The sequence below is a fragment of the Muscardinus avellanarius genome, assembly GCF_963383645.1.
Source record: "Muscardinus avellanarius genome assembly, chromosome: 4".
Lineage (NCBI taxonomy): Eukaryota > Metazoa > Chordata > Mammalia > Rodentia > Gliridae > Muscardinus > Muscardinus avellanarius.
Window position 1 is genome coordinate 134,433,903 of NC_137789.1, and position 21,442 is coordinate 134,455,344.

The window sequence follows — 21,442 nt, forward strand, 5'->3', positions numbered from 1 at the left end:
CGGCTAGTTGGCCTAATTCTAAGGCTTCTTCAAGAGGGATGGGGACTGGCAGTTGGTCTTCAGAGCCACGCCAGGGCCACCCAAGAGCCCAGTAAAGCACTTCACTTATACAGCAAGATTTGGTGCCTCAGCCATGGGAGGGCCTGGAGCTACCATGGAGATGGAAAAGCTTCCCCACTGGCTCCCAGAGAACCTCAGGGTCCTTCGCCCCTCTGAGATAGGTTCGTCCCTTCCAACCTACCTCAGCGCCCCTCGAGGCAGGCAAGGAGGGGATTGAGTTTGAGCTGGTCTGCCTGTTGAGGACTTCTTCCTGGGGCTCTGGCTGCCTGGGAAAGGAGAAGGAGATTCTTCAAACAATAGTGACATTCACTCAGTGCTGACTCCGCCTGACGCTGTTCTAAACACTTTGTACATACATGGAGCCAGGTGTGGTGGTGCACGCCTGCATTCCAGCACTTGGGAGGAGGATTGCAGGCTCAAGGCCAGCCTCAGCAACTTAATGAAACTCTCAGCAACTTAGCAAGACCCTGTCTTAAATTTTAAAACACAAATAGGGCTGGGGATGTAGCTCAGAGGTAGAATTCCCCTGTGTTAAATAAATTAATAAATAAATAAATATTCTGTTCTTTTTTTCACCCTCCACCTCTCAGCAGCCGTTTTACAAATGAGGTGCGGAGACTGTACCCAGAAAAGGTGAAATAACTTTCTCAAAGTGACAGGATCCAAGCCAGAGAAATGAACACCCTAGCGGCTCATCGCCCAGAATAGCTTGAAGGGGAAGGAAGACACCATTTTGAAGTTAACCAGGGCTCAGGCTCTAGTGCAGGATTTGGACCTGGCAGACCATGTGTTTATCCTCTAGACTCCAAAAGTCCTGGGTTCCGATCCCAGGTCAACCACCAACCAGTTCTAGCACTTGGGGCAAATTGCTTATCCTCTTAACCTTAGCTTCCCCGTGGTAAACGGGTAGTATTGACCTCAGGGCTGTCGGGAGGACCAGAAATAACATGTGCACAGTGCCTGGCACCTGCTGGGCGCCCCAGAACAGAAACTGGTTATTGGCCCTCTCTCCTCCCCGGGAGGCAGGGGTGCAGCCCGGGGCTGCGGGCCCAGAAGAATACGTGGGGGCAGCTCGGGGGGGGGGGCGAGGGGAAGGCAGGGGACAGCTTGAGGGACTGCAGGCCAGCCCTGAGGGCTCGCAAGGGACACTGGCCTAGCCACAGGTGCACCAATCGCTCTCCTGCGAGGGCGCCCGGCGCCTCCCCTCGCTCCCCACGCTGCTTCTGCAGAAGGCGGCGCACCTCGGCGCCCGCCCGCTGTCGGCTGACTGCTCGTTTTTCTTCGGGTTTCATGGCCTCCCTGCGGCTCCCAGCGCTTTGCAAGTTTTCTCTTCCTCTCCAGCCACTTCCCAGTTAGCCACAGAGCCTCTTTAGTGGCAGCTCAGGTTTCATTCCTGGAAGGTTTGCTCCAAATGGAAGTTTCTGGTTGGGATAATCCTCGGGCGGGAGCGGTCAGTGCGGGAAGAGCCGGCGGCGCGCTGGGAGGCCGTGGGAACAGCCCGCCAGCCCAGGTGCTGCGAGGCCAGAGCGGGGCTTGGCTTCCCATCCCGGAGGCACCTGCCCCTCAGGGCCGGTGGCCCGGAGCCGGGCTCTTCCCCTCGGGAGGGTCCTGGCCAGCATCTTCGGGATGTCCAAGAGAACCCTGAAGGACTCAGAGCCTCCCTCTCCTTTGCTGCCTGCCTCAGCTGACATGAGACACAATGAAAGAATCTGAGGGACCCCAAGTCCAAAGCCAACCAGGGCCAATGTTGTTTACATGTGTGTGTGTGTGTGTGTGTGTGTGTGTGTGTGTGTGTGTGTGTGTTACTGGGGCTTGAACCCAGGGGCTTTCTATCTCTGAGCTCTAACCTCAGCCCTATTTTATATTTTATTTTGAAACAGGGTCTCACAACGTTTCTGAGGCTGTCTTCCAACCTGAGATCCTCCTGTCTCGGCCTCCCAAGTACTGGAATTACAGGTGTGTGCCACCATGCTCGGCTTACATCTATTTTATGACATAGGATTCCATACAGGTTTTCTTTAAAAAAAAAAAAAAAAAAGCTTCTGAGGCTAGAAAAAAACCCTAAATAATCTAATAATCTAATTCAAAACCCTTTACTTCTTTTTGAAGCATTAGTGTGTGTGTGTGTGTGTGTGTGTGTGTGTGTGTGTGTGTGTGTGTTGGAACTGAACCCAGGGACATTCTACCTCCAAGCTACACCCCCAGCTCTATTTTTATTTTTGAAACAGGGTCTTGCTAAATTGCTGCGGCTGGTTTCAAAACTGCAATCCTCCTGTCCCAGCCTCCCAAGTTCTGGGATTCCAGGCTTGTGCCACCCGCCTGGCTTTAAAACCCATTGCTTTCTGGGAGAGGAAACCAAGGTTCAGAAAAGACCGCTGCCCGGAGACTCAGGGGCCCATTCTCGGCCCCTGCTTTCTCTGTGACCCCTTTGGTGATCCAGACACACGGAAACCTGGGGCTCCTACGTGTACTGCTGTGTCAAGACGCATAGGTTTGCTCGACCCGGAGCCCCAATACATAGGGCAGCCTGAAGGCAGAGGCCTCATCTTATTCACTCCTTGATCTGCAACAGCTCAATGCTCAGCTGGAAACTGACTTAGGGCTGAGCTGAGCTGGAGCAGAACCGCCCAGGGTCCTTCCTTCCTCCTTCCACTGGGTTCTTGCGGCCTCAGAACCAGCCCCAGCCAAGGCCCTCCCCCTTCATGCCGCCTCACACCCCCTGATCTTTGTGACTCCGCCTCTGCTGCCCTCCTTGAGGTTGCCTAACTGGTCCTGTTGATGGGAGCTGCGGGAGGCGGGGGTCTATCCCACCTGCTCGCCTTGGTGGCACCTTGTCAAGAGCCATTGTTAGGCCATTCTTCAGACCCTTTCCAAACACTTGCAAAACCCAATCCTGACAACACTGCCTCCAAACTGCACGTCCAGCCCTATTTTATTTTTTATTCGGAAACAGAGACTCACTAGGTTACTGAGAGCCTCATTAAATTACTGACCTTGAACCTGTGATCCTCTTGTCTCAGCCTCCCAAGTACTGGGATTACAGGTGTGTGCCACCACCCGCAGCTCTAAGCTGCTTCTGATTTCTGGCCATTGGGCTGAATTCCTTCTCTTTCGGGGCTGAGGCCTGGGCTGTCACTCCAGCGCCAGGGCAGACCCCCAAGAGTGCAGGGGTGAGAACGTGGACACTCACCCCTTTTTCCTTCTGTCTCTGCCCTCCCCACTAATTGGATGAAAGTGTCCAGATGGGGGCCTGCTTCCCAGACAAGGCTTCTGCAGAAGATGTGCCACCAACCCCAGGTCCTCCCATCCCTGGCCACCTGCACACCATCCCATCTTCCTGGGCACCCTCGGCAAAAGCAATGTCAGGCTCTACACTCCCAGCCTCGCCTCCTCCTCGCTCAGCTGAACTTCGGGTCTTTTAGCTTGCTGGCCACTTGGCTCACCTCGTCTTCCAGCTTTTATTCAGAGCTCCTGCTTCCAATCACACCTCACTGAAGGGCACCCTTAGGACACATTCTCTGCCCGGGGCTTCCAGCATCCCTCCTCAGGAATCTCCTCTGCTCAGGAACCCCACCCCCAGCTCCCCAGGGAGGATCAGGCCCGGCTGAAGGGAAGTGGCTGGAACTTGAGCCCAAGGCAGAGCGTCAGTCCAAACCCTGAGAAGCCTGGGACCCCGCGTACTCTGACCCGGCCTGTTCTATCAGAACTGAGATTGGGCAGATCCTACATGGTGTATTACCCAGCATGAATATTTTATGAGCTTGCTCTTCATTACTGAGGCCTGTGCAGGGACAGGGAGGGCTAGAGAAAGCCCAGGGAGAGACTGGGCAGGGAGGTCAGCTGGGAGGCCCTGGTAGCCCAGGTATTTCTTTTTGGTTTTTGTTGTTGTTGTTGTGGCTGGGGTTGAATCCAGGGGCATTCTACCTTCAAGCTACACCCTTAGCCCTTTTTAAACTTTTTTGTTTGGAAACAGGGTTTTGCCAGGTTGCTGAAAGTCTTGCTAAGTTGCTGGGGCTGGTCTCGAACCTGTGATCCTCCTGTCTCAGCCCAAGTATTGAAAACATAGTTGTGTGCTACCACACTCCTCTCAGGTGTTTCTTATGATGAGATTTTTTTTAGTACTGGAGATTGAATCCAGGGACTCTCTACCACTGAGCTACACCCCCTAGCTCTTTTTATCTATCTATATTTTGGAGGGGGTTGGAAACATGGTCTCACTAAGTGGCTGAGGCTATCCTCAAACTCAATCCTCCCGTCTCAGTCTCCCAGGTGTTGATATTACAGTTGTGTCACCATACCCAGGTCCAGGTGTTTCTTATGATGGGTTGTTTTGTTTTGTTTTTTGGTACCAGGGATTGAACCCAGAGGCACTCTACCACTGAGGTACACCCCCAGCCCTTTTTGTTTCTTGTTTCTTTGTTTCTTTTGTTTCTACTGGGGATTTAACCCCGGGGGGGGGGGGTCTTCTACTAAGCTACAACCCCAGCCCGTTTTATTTATTTATTATTATTATTATTATTTGATGGTACTGGGGTTCCTGGAAGCCCCTCTACCTCCGGGCTACACTCCCAGACCTATTTTTACATTTTTATTTGGAAACAGGGTCTCCTAAGCCTGCGCGCGTGGCTGGCTTCGAACCTGCGCGATCCTCCTGTCTCTGCCTCCCAAGCGCGGGGATTACAAGCGTGCGCCACTATGCCCGGCTGTGTTTTATTTATTTTGAAACAGGGTCTAAGTGATCTCACACTGGCCTCAAACCTGTGATCCTCCGTCTCAGCTTCCCAAAACTGGGATTAATGGCATGCACCACATCTGGCTGGGACATGGAGGGTTTTATGGACAGAACTTGGTGGCGTCTGTCAAGTTGAAACAACTGAGGCTGGGATGTGGCTCAGTGTCAGAGCACTTGCCAAGCCCGGGCAACGTCCTGGTTTCCATCCTAAGCAACACACACACAAAGACATGATTGGGTCAGAGACTAGAAACGGAAGAGGCCAGGACAGCGGAGGTTCGGGGACATGGTGCTTGGGAGCTGTGCGCATGTGAGCAGCTGGAATCTGGCGGTGACCACACTGCTCCTACCCTTGACCGTCACTGACTGGCTCTCCGGGCAGCTTCCCTGGGTCTCAGAACCAAAGTGCTGCTCACTGGCTCCGCACAGGCTGGCTCTTCTTCCGCTGCCAAGCTTCAGGCCAGGTGCTTCCCATCCTCTTGGCTCGGGAAGGGAGAGAAACACACCAGGAAGTGCTCTGTCCAGCCTTCTCACTCCCTGGAAGCACTGCCCAGGCCGGGCCTCTTGTCCTAGGTCTCGGATCCTTCATGATCAAGAGCCTAGCCATGACCCCCAAATGCCAAAGCTAGGGACCTTGCTCAGCATGAGATAACACCCTGACTCTCTTCCTCCCCCCACCAGATACACCCAAGGAAGGAAGGAAGGAAAAGAAATGAGCCGGGCGTGGTGGTGCACGCTTGTAACCCCAGCATTTAAGAGGCTGAGACAGGAGGATCTCGGTTCTCAGCCAGCCTCAGCTACTTAGTGAGGCCCTCCGCAACTCAGTGAGACCCTGTTTCAAAATAAAGAATAAGCCGGGCGTGGTGGCGCACGCTTGTAATCCCTGTGCTTGGGAGGCGGAGATAGGAGGATCATAGGTTTGCAGCCAGCCTCAGCTACTTAGTGAGGCCCTCCACAACTCAGTGAGACCCTGTTTTAAAATAAAGAATAAGCCGGGCGTGGTGGCGCACGCTTGTAATCCCCGCGCTTGGGAGGCAGAGACAGGAGGATCGCGCAGGTTCGAAGCCAGCCGCACGTGCTGGCTTAGGAGACCCTGTTTCCAAATAGAAATGTAAAAATAGGTCTGGGAGTGTAGCCCGGAGGTAGAAGGGCTTCCAGGAACCCCAGTACCACCAATAAAGAAAGAAAGAAAGAAAGAAAGAAAGAAAGAAAGAAAGAAAGAAAGAAAGAATAAAAGCCGGGCATAGTGGCGCACGCTTGTAATCCCCCCCACTTGGGAGGCGGAGACAGGAGGATCTAGCAGGTTCGAAGCCAGCCATGCTGGTTTAAGAGACCCTGTTTCCAAAAATTAAAAAAAGTATAAAATAGGTCTGGGAGTGTAGCCCAGAGGTAGAAGGGCTTCCAGGAACCCCAGTACCACCAAAATAAATAAAATAAAATAAAGAATAAAAAATAGGGCTGGGGTAGCTTGGAGGTAGAATGCCTCTGGGTTCCATCTCCAGTACTGAAAAAAAGAAAAGCCCCCCAAAGCAGCCCAGAGAGGGGCTGAGAGAGGGGCTGGGAGGGAGCCGGAGCCTGGCTCAGCACCTGCTGGCCAGTGGGAGGGGGCCTGCATGAGGGGTCAGCCCTGGGGCCTGCCCAGATGGACAGTTACTTCTTGAGGGTCAGCAAGAGATCCAGATGGGGAGGGGGGGCAGCGAAAGGGACCTTATTGGCACAGTGCTCCAGAGTAGCGTGGGACCCGGGGGTCCCATGGAGTTCCTGCCAGCTCCCCATCTGTTTTGCTACCAGTTACTCCTCCTCTCTCCTCTGCTCTCTCTGGCTTTTAATTCCCCTTCACTCTCTCCTTTGAAGTTCCCTGGTTGCTATGGAAACCCAGCGGCAGCAAAGGAGGCAAAATTTGGGGAGGTTCTGAGCTGTCCAGCCCAACAGACCCTGCTTAGATGTCCATTTGTCCAAGTTTGAGAGACAGTTACTACAGCTTGAGGAAACGGAGCTTGGGTGTTCTTTGGTAAGACAGCGCAGGTCTGGATGGGCTAAGAGAGGTCGTCCATCCCGGGACCATCCTGTATCTGCCTGGATACAGACACAGAGCACTCCCAGCCCAGCCTCTCCACTCAGCCTCAAGGCCGGCTCTTACTTAGCAAGGGGATGGGGAAGGAAGGCCGGCGTTAGCCAACCAGCCTTGGCACACCAGGCCCTGTGGTAGACACTGGCTGTTCCCCAGTAAGCACATCACACAGAGTCCCAACTGTCTTGAGAGGTCGAGGTAGACAGGTCAGAAGCCAGTAGATAAATAAAAATCAAGAAAATAGCCTGGAGTGGCACCCCCTATAATCCCAGTAGTTGAGAGGCTGAGAAAAGAGGATTGCAGGTTCAAGGCCAGCCTCAGTAATTTAGCAATCAATTATGGGTGTGATGTAGAAAATAAAGCAAAAAGTGACAGCAGAGAGATCACGAAGCCGCCAGAGACCCAGAGGAAAAGTTGGGGAGCAGCAGGTGCCAGGCGCTGAGGCACAGGAGCTGGCGGAGGTGTGGCCAGAGTGTGGCCGGTGGGCAGAGGGGGCGAGAGGTGGGGCAGAACGTGTGGGATCGCTGCACACAGGAGGCAGAGCGAATCCCAGCGTAGGTATAGTTGGAAACATACAATCAAATTCGTGTTTTGACAATTCTGGCTCTTAGCTGAGCACAGTGGTAGGTGCCTGGATCCTGGTACTTGGGAGGCTGAGACAGGAGGGTCACAGGTTTGGGGCCAGCTGCAGCTACTTAATGAGACCCTATTTCTTTCTTTTTTTTTTTTTCAGGTCTGGGGATGAAACCCAGGGGCATTTGTCCTCCAAATCACATCCCCTGCCCTAGTTTTTATTCCTTATTTTGAAACCTGGTCTCACTGAGTTGCAGAGGGCCTCACTAAGTAGCTGAGGTTGTCCGCAAACCGCGATCCTCTGGTTTCAGCCTCCCAAATGCTGGGATTACAAGCGTGTGCCACCACGCCCGGCTATGAGACCCTATTTCAAAATAAAAAATAGAAAGGGAAGCCAGGTGTGGTGGCACAGGCTTGCAATCCCAGCATTGGGGAGGCTGAGGCAGGAGGTTCATGGACAGCCTCAGCTACTTAGTGAGGCCCTCTGCAACTCAGTGAGACCCTGTTTCAAAATAATGAATAAAGAAAATAGTTCTGGGGGTGTAGCTCGGAGGTAGAATGCCCCTGGGTTCCATCCCTAATGCTGCAAAAAAGGGGGGCGGGGGTGTAATCAGAGGTAGAATGTTCTTGGGTTCCATCCCCAATACCAGAAAAACAATACCACCACAATCAAGGAGGCCCTCAGGGTCAAGCAGCTCTGCTTTGGGGCCTCCTGTCCTAGGCCCTGGAGTTGATGGAGGAGGGAGGCATCTGGTGACAGCAAAACTTGTCTCGAACCCCCCTTCTAGCTGCAGGCCCGGAGACCGTTCTTTAGGCTTCCAAACAGAAGTCTTCCCTCTGTCTCCTCGGCCTGTGCTCTCAGTTGGCTCTGAATGGAGCACACCCAGGCTCAGGTGCGGCTCTCCTGCCCCATCAAGCTCCACCAACTCCTAAGGGAATCCACTCTGCCCCCTGGCTTTGAAAGCCACCCCCGTGTGCTGGACATGAGAGCTGACCCCTGGATTCCAGGCCCACACAACCGCCCTCTCCCCACCTCCTCTTGAAGGTGCCAGGCTTCACCTGTCCCAAGCCTCGCCCCCACTTCTCCCTCTAACCCTGCCCTCCTGCAGGCAGATGGTAGCCCCAGCCTTCAGTTGGCAAGCCAGAAACCTAGACAATCCCTAGACTCCTTTTTCCTATACAAGCCACACCCACAGCCCATCAGCAAATCCTGTCATCTCTTCCTTCAAAATATAAGCCGGAGCCAGGAGTGGTGGCACATGCCCGTAATCCCAGTACTTGGGAGACTAAAACAGGAGGATCACAGGTTTGTGGCCAGCCTCAGCTACTTAGTGAGGCTCTCTGCAACTTAGTGAGACCCTGTTTCTAAATAAGGAGTAAAAATATAGGAGCTGGGTGTGGTGGTGCACACTTGTAATCCCAGTATTTGGGAGGCTGAGACAGGATGATCGCGATTCATGGACAGCCTCAGCTGTTTAGTGAGGCTTTTGCAACTCAGTGAGACCCTGTTTCAAAATAAAAAATAAAATAGGGCTGGGGGTGTAGCTCAGAGGGTTCCAACCCTAGTACTGCAAAAAATAAAAAATAAAAATAGGAGCTGGGTGTGGTGGCCCACTCTTTTTTTTTTCCTTTTTTTTTTTTTTTTTTTTTTGGTGGTACTGGGGTTCCTGGAAGCTCTTCTACCTCCGGGCTACACTCCCAGACCTATTTTATTTTTGGAAACAGGGTCTCTTAAGCCAGAGCGGCTGGCTTCGAACCTGCGCGATCCTCCTGTCTCCACCTCCCAAGCGCAGGGATTACAAGCGTGCGCCACCACACCCGGCAGTGGCTGACTCTTGAAATCCCAATTCTTAGGATGAGACAGGAGGTCTGCGGTTCATGGACAGCCTCAGCTACTTAGTGAGGCCCTCCACAACTTAGTGAGACCCTGTTTCAAAATAGGGCTGGGAATGTTGTTCAGAGGTAGAATGCCCCTGGGTTCAATCCTGAACACACACACACACACACACACACACACACACACACACACACACACACGAGACACACGAGCTAGGGGTATAGCTCAGAGGTAGAATACATTTGGGTTTAATCCCCAAGACTGCCAAAAACAAAAGAAAAAGAAAAAGCCGGATATGGTGTCACATGTCTATAATCCCAGTACTTGGGAAGTTGAGACGGGAAGATCACAGATTTGAGGACAATGTCAGCAACTTAGTGAAGACAGCCTCTTAGCAACCTAACAAAAAACTGTTTCCAAAACTAAAACCTATAAAAAAGGTTGGGGCCGGGCGTGGTGGCGCACGCTTGTCATCCCCGCGCTTGGGAGACGGAGACAGGAGGATCACGCAGGTTCGAAGCCAGCCGTGCTGGCGTAAGAGACCCTGTTTCAAAAATATAAAATAGGTCTGGGAGTGTAGCCCGGAGGAAGGAGGGCTTCCAGGAACCCCAGTACCACCAAAAAAAAAAAAAAAAAAAGGTTGGGGATATAGCTCAGACGTAAAATGCCTTGGGGATCAATTCCCAGTACCACACATACAAAAAAAAAAAGCTCCATATTTGAATCTGTTCTCACCACTCTGGACCCACTGGCATTTCCTGTGGAGGTTATTGCGGGAACTTCCTAACTCACCTCCCTACCCACTACTGCCTACTCTCAACACAGCTGCCATCACGTGTGTGTGTGTGTGTGTGTGTGTGTGAGTGTGTGTGGTACTGGGGATGAAACACTGGAACCTTTTACCTCCAGGCTATACCCCCAGGCCTATTTTATTTTTCACTTGGAAGTAGGGTCTCACTAAGTTGCGGAGGGCCTTACTAACTTGCTGAGGCTGGTGGTGAATCTGAGATCTTCCTGTCTCAGCCTCCCAAGTCCTAGGGTTGCAAGTCTGCACCACCATGCCCAGCCTGCCGCAGCAGTTTTGTAAGACTCTCAGCAACTTCTCAAAATCTTGTTTAAAAAATAAATAAGGGTGTATTCATTCGAGTCACCCCTCCATGCCAGTCTGGTATGGAGCTGTACCTATCCTCTGTATTTCTATCTTTCTAATAAACTTCTTTAAATCTTCAATAAATAAATAAATAAATAAAGCCGGGCGTGGTGGCGCGCGCTTGTAATCCCTGCACTTGGGAGGCTGAGACAGGAGGACTGCACAGGTTTGAAGCCAGCCTCAGCTACTTAGTGAGGCTCTCAGCAACTCAGTGAGACCCTGTTTCAAAATAAAATATAAAAAGGTCGAGGTCATAGCCCGGAGGTAGAGGCCCCTGGGTTCCATCCCTAGGACCACAAATAATAGGCAAATAAATAAACAAATAAACCAGGTGTGGTGTGTGTGTGGTACTGGGGATGAAACATTGGAACCTTTTACCCCCAGGCCTATTTTATTTTTCACTTGGAAGTAGGGTGTGGTGGCACATGCTAGTAATCCCAGTATTTGGGAGCCTAAGACAGGAGGATCATAGTTCCCGGAGAGCCTCAGCTACTTAGTGAGGCCCTTTGCAGCTCAGTGAGACTCTGTTTCAAAATAAAGAATAATAATTAATAATAATAATAATAATAATAATAATAATAATAATATGGGAGCCAGGTGGTGCACGCTTGTAATCCCAGGATTTAGGAGGCTGAGACAGGAGGATCGCAGGTTTGTGGCCAGCCTCAGCAACTTAGCCTCTCAGCAACTTTGCAATACCCTGTTTCAAATGAAAAATAAAATAGGCCTAGGAGTATAGCCCAGAGGGAGAACACCCCTGATTTTCATTCCCAGTACAAAAAGAAGAAGGTGGTTTGAAGGTAGAATGAGGGTTCAATCCCCAGTACCAAAAAATAAAAAATAAAAATAAAGATCTATGGACAGTAGTTGTGGGACCTCTGGGCCACGGGCTGTCCGCGTGCAGAGGGCGGGAAGCCGAGGTCCTCTGCAGCAGGAGCAGCAGCATTCTAGAATGGCGCTCAGCCCGTCCTCACCAGCTGCTGTGTGGCGGAGCACAGGCGGGGAGCACGGGGCCTGGTGCAGAGGGAGGAGGGAACTCGCACGTTCCTCCCAGCTGACACCTGGGTGGAGTCTTCGCTGGCTTTCAAATGACATGTTTCTGGTTTGGACTTGGCTGGGCTGGGAGTCCTGGATGAGAGCACAAGGAGAGGCCTGGCCACTAGACCCCTGCTCCTCCCGTGGGGAGCACTGCTGTGAGAGGGGCAGAGACAAGGAGGTTGAGGCAGGAGCCATAGAGAAAGGTGGACGAAGAGGGCCGCTGTGTGGGTGACGTGCCCGTGGCCGTGCAGGGGCCCAGTCTCCCCACCGAGCTCAGCCGGCCCCTAAGCCCGCACGGCCAGCACTGCTGGGGACAGCGTGGAGGCCTTTTCGAGAGGGCGGCTCGGTCCTCCTCCCTTTTCTGGGCCCTGCCACAGCTCCCTGCTTGTTTTCCCCGAAATAAATGGGCTGAGCATATTGGGCCGGCAATAACCCCTTGAAATCAGTTGTTATCACAGTTAACAACCAGTTTGGCTTCAGTTCAGGCTGTTAACTATCAAACCACTAAGTGCCGGTAATGATTGATTCTTGGCCAGTTGCAGCTTGAGTGGGCTGTAAAACCCCATTAGCGAGGGCTCTGTGGAGGCAGCAACTCAAAGATAAACAAGTTGGTGGGTGCTCCAGCCCGGCCTCTGCTCTGCGCTCAGCTCCCATGGGTCCCTGGCCTGGGGGCCTGCAGGAGTCAGCCCCTTCCCAAAGCCATCCTCCCGGGCCTCCTGTCCACCCCTCCTGCCCTCTCTGCCATCCAGGAGTCCTGGCTCTGTCCAGCTCACTCTTCTCCTAGATACGCGATTCGACCCCCAGCCTGAGGACTTAGGGCTTAGCTTTGGCCTCGCCAGTGACCAGCCTTGCCCAGCCTGGCCCCTCTCTGTGGCCAGGATCCCAGGCAGAGGGCCTGACACTCCCCCCACACACAGCAGACCCTCCTACCCTGTGGCTTCCACCAGGAATTGCTCTCAAACAAATGAAATGTGGGTAATTACTGGGCTGGGGGCTGGACAGGCGGACCGTGCAGATGAAAGCATTTCCTGGACCGTCTCTCCATTTGCATGGCATCAGAAGCTGCTCAGAAGGTGTGACTTTTCCCACAGTGAGACCCTAGGTCCTTGCACAATAAAGCCAGGCTGCTCACCCAGAATTAATTAAAGGGGGAGGGGAACAGAGGAGGAGGCACCAAGAGCTGGGCGAGCTGGTAGAGAGATGTCTAGAGCCCCCTCCCCACCGGCGTCTGCGCACCAGGAGAACCTCACTCTACCCTGTGGACCACGGGAGGGGGCAGGCAGAGCCCTCGGTGCCCCCATCCTCCCCACCCCAAGGCTTTTCCCCAAGCCCCGGAATTCCTGATCTACCCGGAAGGACCAAGCCTGGGGCTGTACCACATGGTCGGGATGCTCCCTGCACACAATGAATAGCTGCCAAAGGACCGGCCTACAGGGCAGGGTGTCCACGGGACACCTCCGAGGAGGCAGCAGAGGTGCCTCAGAGCGCAAGGCCCCAGTTGCAGGATGGGCGGGCTCCAGGCTGGAGACCTGCTCCTGGGCCCGGGCTCCCGGGGTGGTGGTGCGAAGCCAACCCACTGCTCCACAGGCAAACACGCCACGCACCCCGCCCAGGGGGTCGCTCAGCGCTGCCTCAGCCACTGGCGGGACCTGCTTCCTCCCTGCCAGGCCCGTCCTTCTGACATGGCCGGCTTCTCCCCCAGGCCACGAGCCTCCCGGGCAGCCCTGCCCCATGCCAGGTTCTCCTCCTCTAGACCCGTCTCTGAGGTGGGCAGCCTCTTCCTGGATGGCCATGCCCTCCGCTGGGCAGCACCTGAATACTGCAGTACTTTCTAGCACTACTCAGCGCTCTACCCAGGTTCCCAGAGGGAATCATTCCACATCACAAGTGTCCACACCAGCCTTAGTGGTCCCCTCCAACACCACACACCTCGGCTCCAGCCTGGCAGCTGCTCTTTTCTTTAATTCTTTCTTTTTTTTTTTTTTCCAATGGTACTGGGGTTTAAACTCAAGTCTACCTGAGCTACACCAGAGGCCCTATTTTGTTTGTTTGTTTGTGTGCTGGAGCTTGAACATGGGGACATTCTACCTCTGAGCTATACTCCCAGCCCTATTTTATTTTTATTTTTGAAACAGGATCTCTCTAGGCTCATTAAAGTCTCACTACTTGCTGAGGCTGTCCTTAAACTTGCAATCCTCCCATCTTAGCCTCCCAAGTATTAGGATTACAGACATGTATTTATTTGTATTATTATTTTTTTTTTGGTGGTATTGGGGTTCCTGGAAGCCATTCTACCTCTGGGCTATACTCCCAGACCTATTTTATACTTTTTTATTTTTGGAAACAGGGTCTCTTAAGCCAGCTAGGCTGGCTTCGAACCTGCGTGATCCTCCTGTCTCCGCCTCCCAAACGCGGGGATTACAAGCGTGTGCCACCATGCGTGGCCTATTTTTTAAATTTTGAAACAGGGCCTCATTAAGTTGCTGAGGACCAACCTCACTAAGTAGCTGAGGCTGGCCTTGAACCAGTGATCCTCCTGTCTCAGCCTCCCAAGTACTAGGATTACAGGTGTGTAGCACCATGCCCAGCTCAGAGAGGAACTTTTGAGTGTGTGTGTGGAATTGGAAGTTGAATCCAGGGGCATTCTACTTCCGAGATATACCTCAGTCCTCTTTATTTTTTGTTTTGAAACGGGGTCTCACTAGGTTGCTGAGACTATGTTGCTGAGGCTGTCCTCGTACCTGTGATCCTCCTGTCTCAGCCTCTCAAGTTCTGGGGTTACAGACACGCGCAACCATGCCTGGCTCAGAGAGAATCATTCTTTCTTTTTTCTTTTTGTGGTACTGTGGATTGAACCCAGGGGCATTCTATACCCAAGCTACATTCTCAGCCCCCTTTTTTATTGTGTTTTTATTTGAAACAGAGTCTCAGTAGGTTGCTGAGGCTGGCCTTGCACCTGTGATCCCCCTGTCTCAGCCTCCCAAGTATTGGGATTGCAAGTGTGTGCCACACATCTGGCTCTGGCGGAACTTTCTTAATAAAAGCTCACATCCCGATCAAAGTGCCGGTCCTACATTGCCCATCATTTCAGGCCCTGCGGTCGCCTGGGTAAGAAGTAGACAGTCCCTGCCTGAGAGCTCCCAGGACCAGCTGAGAACCTCTTCTGGCTGGGAATGCAGACAGGTAGGCAGGCTCCTTGGATTAGAAGGAGGCTCCAGTCAGAGCTGGTGCCTGACTCGTGCTTCCTAGCCACCGGACAGCACAAGGGGCAGAGGCTGATCCCAGCAGGGCTCACTCCCCAGCGCACATTTCTAACATGCAAGTGAAATAAATATTTCAACCATTTAATAGCTAGTACACAACCGCCCCACTAACACCCACCCCTAAAACATCTGACCCATAGACTGCAGCCTTTGCTCCCACCCTGACCTGGAGGTGCAGGGCCTCCCCAGTGGCCTGTTGTCCTGGGGGTGCTGGGGGCCCAGGGGCACCTTGGCCAGGCTTTGCCCTCCACCCCAGGGAGCCCCCAATGGAACCCGATCTCCGCCACTGAGAGCTAAGAAGACAGACACCACAACCAGTGGAATACAAAAATAGAGCCTCTTTTTTGTTTAAAAAAAACAGCAAAAAAAAAAAAAAAAAAAAAACAGCAAACAATATCCACAACTGGACCGCGGACTCCCAGCTCCTCCGGCCTTCGCAGTGCTGAGCTCATCCTGCACAGCTTCTCTCCGCCGCCCCCAGGACGGCCCGGGGCGCCGGGGAGGGCCGGCCGGGCGGGCGCCTACCGGGGCTCGGGGGCCCAAGTCCTCTGGCTGCCGCGCAGGCTGCGCGTGAAGGGCGGGTAGTTGAGGAACTCGAAGCGCAGGCTCTGCTCCGTGGTGTGGTGGCCGCGGGGCAGCCGCTTCATGAAGTGGACCTCGCGCTGGTGCTGGCGCGTCTTGGAGCCCTTGCGGGGCCGGCCCTTGCGGGTGAAGGCCATGTACCAGCCCTCGTACTTGGCGTTCTGCAGGGCCGTGTAGTTGTTCTCCAGCACGATCTCCGTGAACACACAGTCCTTGCCCTTGCCGTTGCTCTGCAGGTAGGGGGGCCAGATGCGGGTTACCGAGCCCCCCACGTGAGGCAGAGGGACAGCGGCCCCAGACAGCAGGGGGCCCCCAGCAGATGGCGAGGGGGCCAGAGCCCGGCCCCACCCCGCCTGGGCACCCGGTTCTCTAATCCCTCACAACCCGCAGCCCACCCGGCAACTTCCTGTCCTCCTGGGCAGCGGACACATGGCTGTCTACAGAGGGGCTGGCCCAAGGCGCAGGGCAGAGCGAGGCCCGGAGCCTGCCTGCGCTGGCCTCCTGCCCACCAGTCTGGCCAGCCACACACTGCTTCCCCACCTGCCCGGCCTGGCCCTGGGGCTCCCCAGCCCTGGGCAGCCACCCTATGGGGGAGGGAAGGCCAGGGAGGAGACTCTGAGCCCCAAGCCCCTGAAGGAGCCCAGGAATCGGGGAGCTAAAGGCTGGAGAGGAGCCGTGACTAATGGGGCCATTTCAGAGCTCGGCCGAGGGGCTGGGCCTGCGGCTTACTGAACATTCCAAATGCTGGTACCATGTAATTGGACATAATAGCAAAGCAATTTGGCGATTTGTTAAAAAGATATATGGAATTTACCACCCCCCCATCCCTAGCCTTCCTCCTCTATCCTCATCTCTCCGTCTCTCAAGGCAGTCTCCTTCGTCCTCGGCTCCCCCCACCCCATCACTGCCCACCTTGTTGAGATCCGAGCCCAGGAGTGTCCCCGAGGAGCTCAGCCAGCCTGGCTGCGCCCGGGCCAGGGCCGCCTCCCTCCAGGAGCCTCACCTTGGCAATCAGCTTCCCTTTCTTGTTCATGCAGATGTAAAGACCAGTCTCTGCTCCACGGACCCGAACCCGGCTCCCGAAGGTATCTGTCTCCACGATGAGTTTTGCTGTCAGGGAAGGAGTGGGGTGGTCACTGGAAGGCCCTGCTCCTGCCCATCCACAGCCTCACCCCAGCTGGCCCAAGGGCTTGTCACATCCCAGCCTCAGCCAGAATACGGGCTCCGGCCCCAGCCCAGCTGCTGACGTGCTGTGCGTCCTCAGAGCTCAGGCTGGGCAGAGGGGCTTGGGCAGATCACAGTTTACAGGTGCGGTTCTGCAGAGGGACCCTGGGCCAGCAAGTGGAAAAGGGCAAATCTCCATTTCTCCCATCCTCTTTTCAACACAAACAGCAATGCACTCTTACACTGAGGCTCCAAGTAAAATTTAATCTGACCAGAGTTCCATGCTAATCGAAAGACTTCTGAGGATTCTTCTAATCAGAATATCATGTGCGCGTGGCTTATGAGTCTTTATGGGAATGTGGGGTAGGGTGACCTCCAGTCCGGAGGTCAAAGGTAAGAACATTCTCTCCTGTTCCATTCCTACCACTTCAGATGGAACTCACAGCCTTGGCTACCCCCGCCCTGCCCCTTGGCAGCCCTGCTCCCTGAAAAGCAACAAGCTCAGCAACCTGCTTCCCAGGGCCTCAGACGCCAGGCGGCAGGCCCTGCCGCAGTCGGTGTCCAGACACCGACGACTCAATTGTCTTTTCTCTTTCAACCTCCATCATAGCTGAGCTCTTCACCCCACCGAATGCATTCATTCATTCATTCGTTCATTCATTCATTCATTTTTTATGAACGTAGCTGCCTCTGACCTACACCCTCACCCTTTTTATTTATTTTGAAACAGGATCTTACTATGTTGCTTAAATGTCTTGTTAAATTGTTGAAGCTAGCCTCAAACCTGTGATCCTCCTATCTCAGCCTCCTAGGATTACAGATGTGTGCTGCCACACTCTGTTCTTTCCCTCTCTGCCTCCCTTCCTTCCTATTTTTTGTACTGAGGATGGAACCCAGGGACATTCTACCTCTGAGCGACACCCCAAGTTCTTTTTTAAATTTTTTATTTTGAAATAGGTTCAGGCGGGCTTGGTGGTGCACACTTGTAATCCTAGTACTTAGGAGGCTGAGACAGGAGAACTGCAGGTTCATAGCTAGCTTGCCTCAGGTACTTAGGTCCGCTACAACTTAGTGAGACCTTGTTTCAAAATAAAGAATAAAAATGGGGCAGGGGAGCCAGGCATGGTGATGCACACTTGTAATCCCAGCATTTGGGAGGCTGAGACAGGAGGATCTGAGTTCATGGCCAGCCTCAGCTACTTAATGAGACTCTTTGCAACTTAGTGAGACCCTGTTTCAAAATAAAGAATAAAAAAATTGGGCTGAGGGTGTAGCTCGGTAGGTAGAAGTCCCCTGGGTTTAATCCCTAGCACACCCCCACACACACACAATGGGGTAGAGAATGTAGCTTGGAGGTAGAATATACCTGGGTTTAATTCTCTTTAGCACTAAAAGAGAGAAAGAGAAAAAGAGAGAAAGAGAGAGAAACAGGGTCTCGCTAAGTTGCTAAGGCTGTCCTCGAACCTGTGATCCTCCTGTCTTAGTCTCCCAAATACTGAGATTACAGGACTGTGCCCCCATGCGCAGCCCAAATTCTTTCTGTGGGTGAGGAGCAGAGGCCTGGAGGGTGTGGTGGCACAGGCTGAATTTCCCTCCTATAATTCCCTCTCCCCTTAGACTGCCCCAGAAGAGAACAAGGCTGGCCTTGCTGACGGGCAGGGAGCTGAGTGTTCTTCCCTCCCTATGGTGGAGCGCAGCCTTTTGCTCCTGGACAGCGCAGTTCTGGGACTCAGCCTGCATCAGTACCAACACATGCCACCTTCTCTATCCCTGAAACCAGTGCCAGGGGCATTGCCTCGCTGCCCTGACGGCAACTGCAGACCTCTTCACAGAGCCACGGGGCTGAGACCCAATGGCCCAAGTCCCCAGCCTGGCCCCAAGTCAACCAGGGTCACGACTGTCACCTCCCCTCCTTCCTGCTTCCTCTTGGACCAGCCAGTCTGCCTTCCAGGGTGAGGAGCAGCTGCTTTTTAGGGCCAAGAAAAAGGCCAGTGGGTGCCTCTGTCTCCTCCTGAGCCCTTAACGAAATAATTGGGACCTCTCCGCTAGCTAGCTATTCTCTGCAGACCCTGTCCCGGCGGCACAGCCTGTGCCTCTGCGCTTGAGGCCTCCAGCACCTTCCACTCCTGCGATTCAGGCAGGGACCAGGGAACCCTGGAAGTCTGGGTCCAAGGAGAGAAGCAGAGCGCAGCGAACTTCTTCTGACAGCTGAAGACCAATTCCCCCACCGCCAGCTCCACCTCTCCTTCCCTCCCCAAAACCCAAGGATGCGGGGCCATTTGCTCCAATGGAGTATGCCCCGGAGGAGCCAGGCACTCCTTCCCTTCCTTGGAAGCTGAGAAGGGCAGCAAGCAGCCAATTTGGAGGGACAAAGGGCCCGAAGCCCACTCTACCAGCCCAGCGGGGAAGCTCGGCCACCGGGCAGGCCGCCCCACCCCACCCCCACCCAGAGAGCCCCCCTCTCCTTCCCGGATGGACCTGGGAGCCGGGCGAAGTTTACAGCGGCTTTCCCAAATGGGCTTTTGGAAAGCTTAACATTTTCAAACCTATTCTTCCACCCCAGTGACAGATTTATCCCAGGAAAATTATGTCTCCTCCTCCAGCTTTGAAGGGAAGTCAGCTAGGTTGATGCAGAAAAAATGCAGTGAGACATACTCGATCCCCCAAACTGGCTCGAGAAGAGGAGAAAGTATTCAGGAAATGTTAAAAAAGGTGAAAGTAAGAAGAGTTTTAATCGCTCTGCCAGACGCGGGGGTCTCTCCAGAGATTCATAGAGAACAATCCTGAACCTCTTTTTTACATTTACAGACTTGCAACTCCTTTCAAACTCCACATCTGAAAAAAGGCTGGTTCTTTTTCTGTTTTATATCATTCCTCATTTTCCTTCGTAGCTCTTAAATGCCTCACCTTTTTATTACATTTTAATAGAGTCTTCCTCTCCCCTTTCATGCTTGTTTAACTTGGTCATTATTTAAAGGTTTTTAAACTCACAATAATCGCTCTCTAAAAACAACACCAGCCGCCCAGAGGGCTCGCTTTTCTCTTGGTACATCCAGGACTCTGGAAATTGGCCCCGTTTCAAGGCAGGAATATTGAATGTTTTAGAAATCAATCAGTCCTCAGCCTTTCTGCCGGCAGTAGCTCCCCGTCCTCGCCACCCCACGGGGAGCCGCCGGGAGCCCTGCCGTCTGCCGCAGCGGCAGCGCCGCCGACCTAGGTTCCCTGCGAGTAGAGCCAGGAGGGTCCTTTCAGGGTTAGCTCCCAGGTGTGACTGACCCTTCTGATCAAAGTATTTAAAGGTTCACAGTATCCCCCCTTCTCTGAACTGGAAGGGCTGGGGGGGGGGATTTCTCTCCCTTCTCTTTCCCACTCTTTTGTGGGCCCTGGCGGCATATCCTCTTTCAAGAGCTTCGCTTAAACCGGGGCCCCCTCCCCCTGAACCCCTGGCCTCCACCTGCAGCTGGGGAAGAGTGTATAAAGGGAGACTCCTGGATCCGTTCATCGGCCCCGAGAGGGAGGCACCCATGGGCCCGGGGCTCCCCAGGGTCCCTTCCCCAGCCCCTTCTCTAGCTGACACCGGAGCTGTCTTTTGCCTTAACCCCTTCCCCTCCAGGCCGGGAGCCCGCAGGCTCTGGCCGGGTCCAGCCACAGCAGGCGCAGGCCCGCGGAGCCCCACCGGGTCCCCGTACTCAGGGGGCGGCCGCGGGGGGGCCTTACCAAAGGGGTCCCCGTCCTCCGCCATGGCGTTGATGCGCTTGTTGGCCAGGACCTGCACGTGCTTCCCGCTGGTGCGGCTGTAGAGCTGGTAGGTCCGGATGAGGCGGCGGCTGAGCTGATCCGTCACCAGGCTCTGCTCCCTCACATGCTGTGTAAAATTAGGTGAGGACTGAACAGTTACCTTTAGGAAATCGAAAAATACACAACACGCCATTATAATGCTACTCCGCCCGGGGCCGCGCGGCCGGGCGCCCGCACCCTCCGCGCCCCGCAGCCCGGCGGCCGGCCCCCCCGGGAGCGCGCGGGCGGGGGGAGCAGCACCCACCTGTTGGGAAACACCCAGGGGCTCGCGGCCAGCTCGGAGCAGGGAAGCGGGCGCCCCGCCCAGCGCAGGCCCCCCGCCCGGGCCTTCCTAGAGGAGCAGGGTGCTTTTGAGAACGCGGCCCGGCCCGGCCCGTGACACCTGCGCGCAGATGCGGGCGCCCGGGCTCCCGCCTCGGCCCCGCGCCCGCGCCCGCGCCCGCCAGGTGCGCCCGCCCCGCCCGCCCGCCCGCCGCGCCCCTACCTGGGCTCGGAGGCAGAGGACCAGCCAGTGCAACAGCCTGCGGGAGACAAAAGCGGGCGGCGCGGTGAGCGGGGGCGGGCGCGCGCGGGCGGGGGCGGGCGGCGGTACTCACAGGCAGCGCAGCGCGGGCCGGGCGCGGCCCATGGCGCGGCGGGCGGCGGGCGCGGAGGAGGCTGCGGCGGCCGCGCGAGTGCTGGCGCCGCGGCGAGGCTGGCCGTGCTGCTGGGCGGGCGGCGCGGGGTAACGGGCCGGCGGGGTGGGAGGGGAGGGGCGGGGGGCGCCCCGGGCGCGGGGGCGGGCGGCCGGAGCCCGCAGCCCCGGCGGGAGCGGGGCCGGGTCGCAGCCCCGGGCGGGGCGGGGCGCGCGGGGGGCGGGGCGGCCGGGGCTGGGATGGGGGGTCTGGGCGAGGGGAGGGGGCGGGCCGCGGCGGGCGGGGGCGGCGGCGCGGTCCGGGCGGCCCCCTCCGGCGCTGCGCCGGGCCGGCACCCGGGCCGCGGGGTGGGGGGGGTGGGGGGGGTGGGGGGGTTCCCCAGGGCCGGGCCCCCGGGGCGCCCAGCGCGGGGTCGAGTCTGCGCCGGCCTCGGGCTTCGCGCCGCCGGTGCCCGAGCCACCTACTGTGCGCCGCCGCCGGACTGCGCCTCGGGGCAGCCGCGAACCGAGAGCCCCGAGCAGCGCACGGGGCGCGGGAGG

The 21,442-nt window shown here is 55.3% G+C and overlaps 1 protein-coding gene across 1 annotated transcript; it reads right to left on the bottom strand.

Annotated features, from left to right (window-relative positions):
- Positions 1–14,957: 14,957 nt before the first annotated feature.
- On the bottom strand, positions 14,958–20,212 carry FGF8 (fibroblast growth factor 8; the record flags this gene model as incomplete). Its single annotated transcript, XM_080693801.1, has 3 exons — positions 14,958–15,536; positions 16,310–16,416; positions 20,188–20,212. The coding sequence occupies 3 exons, from the start codon at positions 20,210–20,212 to the stop codon at positions 15,246–15,248; spliced, it is 423 nt and encodes a 140-aa protein (XP_080549927.1). The 3' UTR covers positions 14,958–15,245.
- Between the last annotated feature and the right edge of the window lie 1,230 nt (positions 20,213–21,442).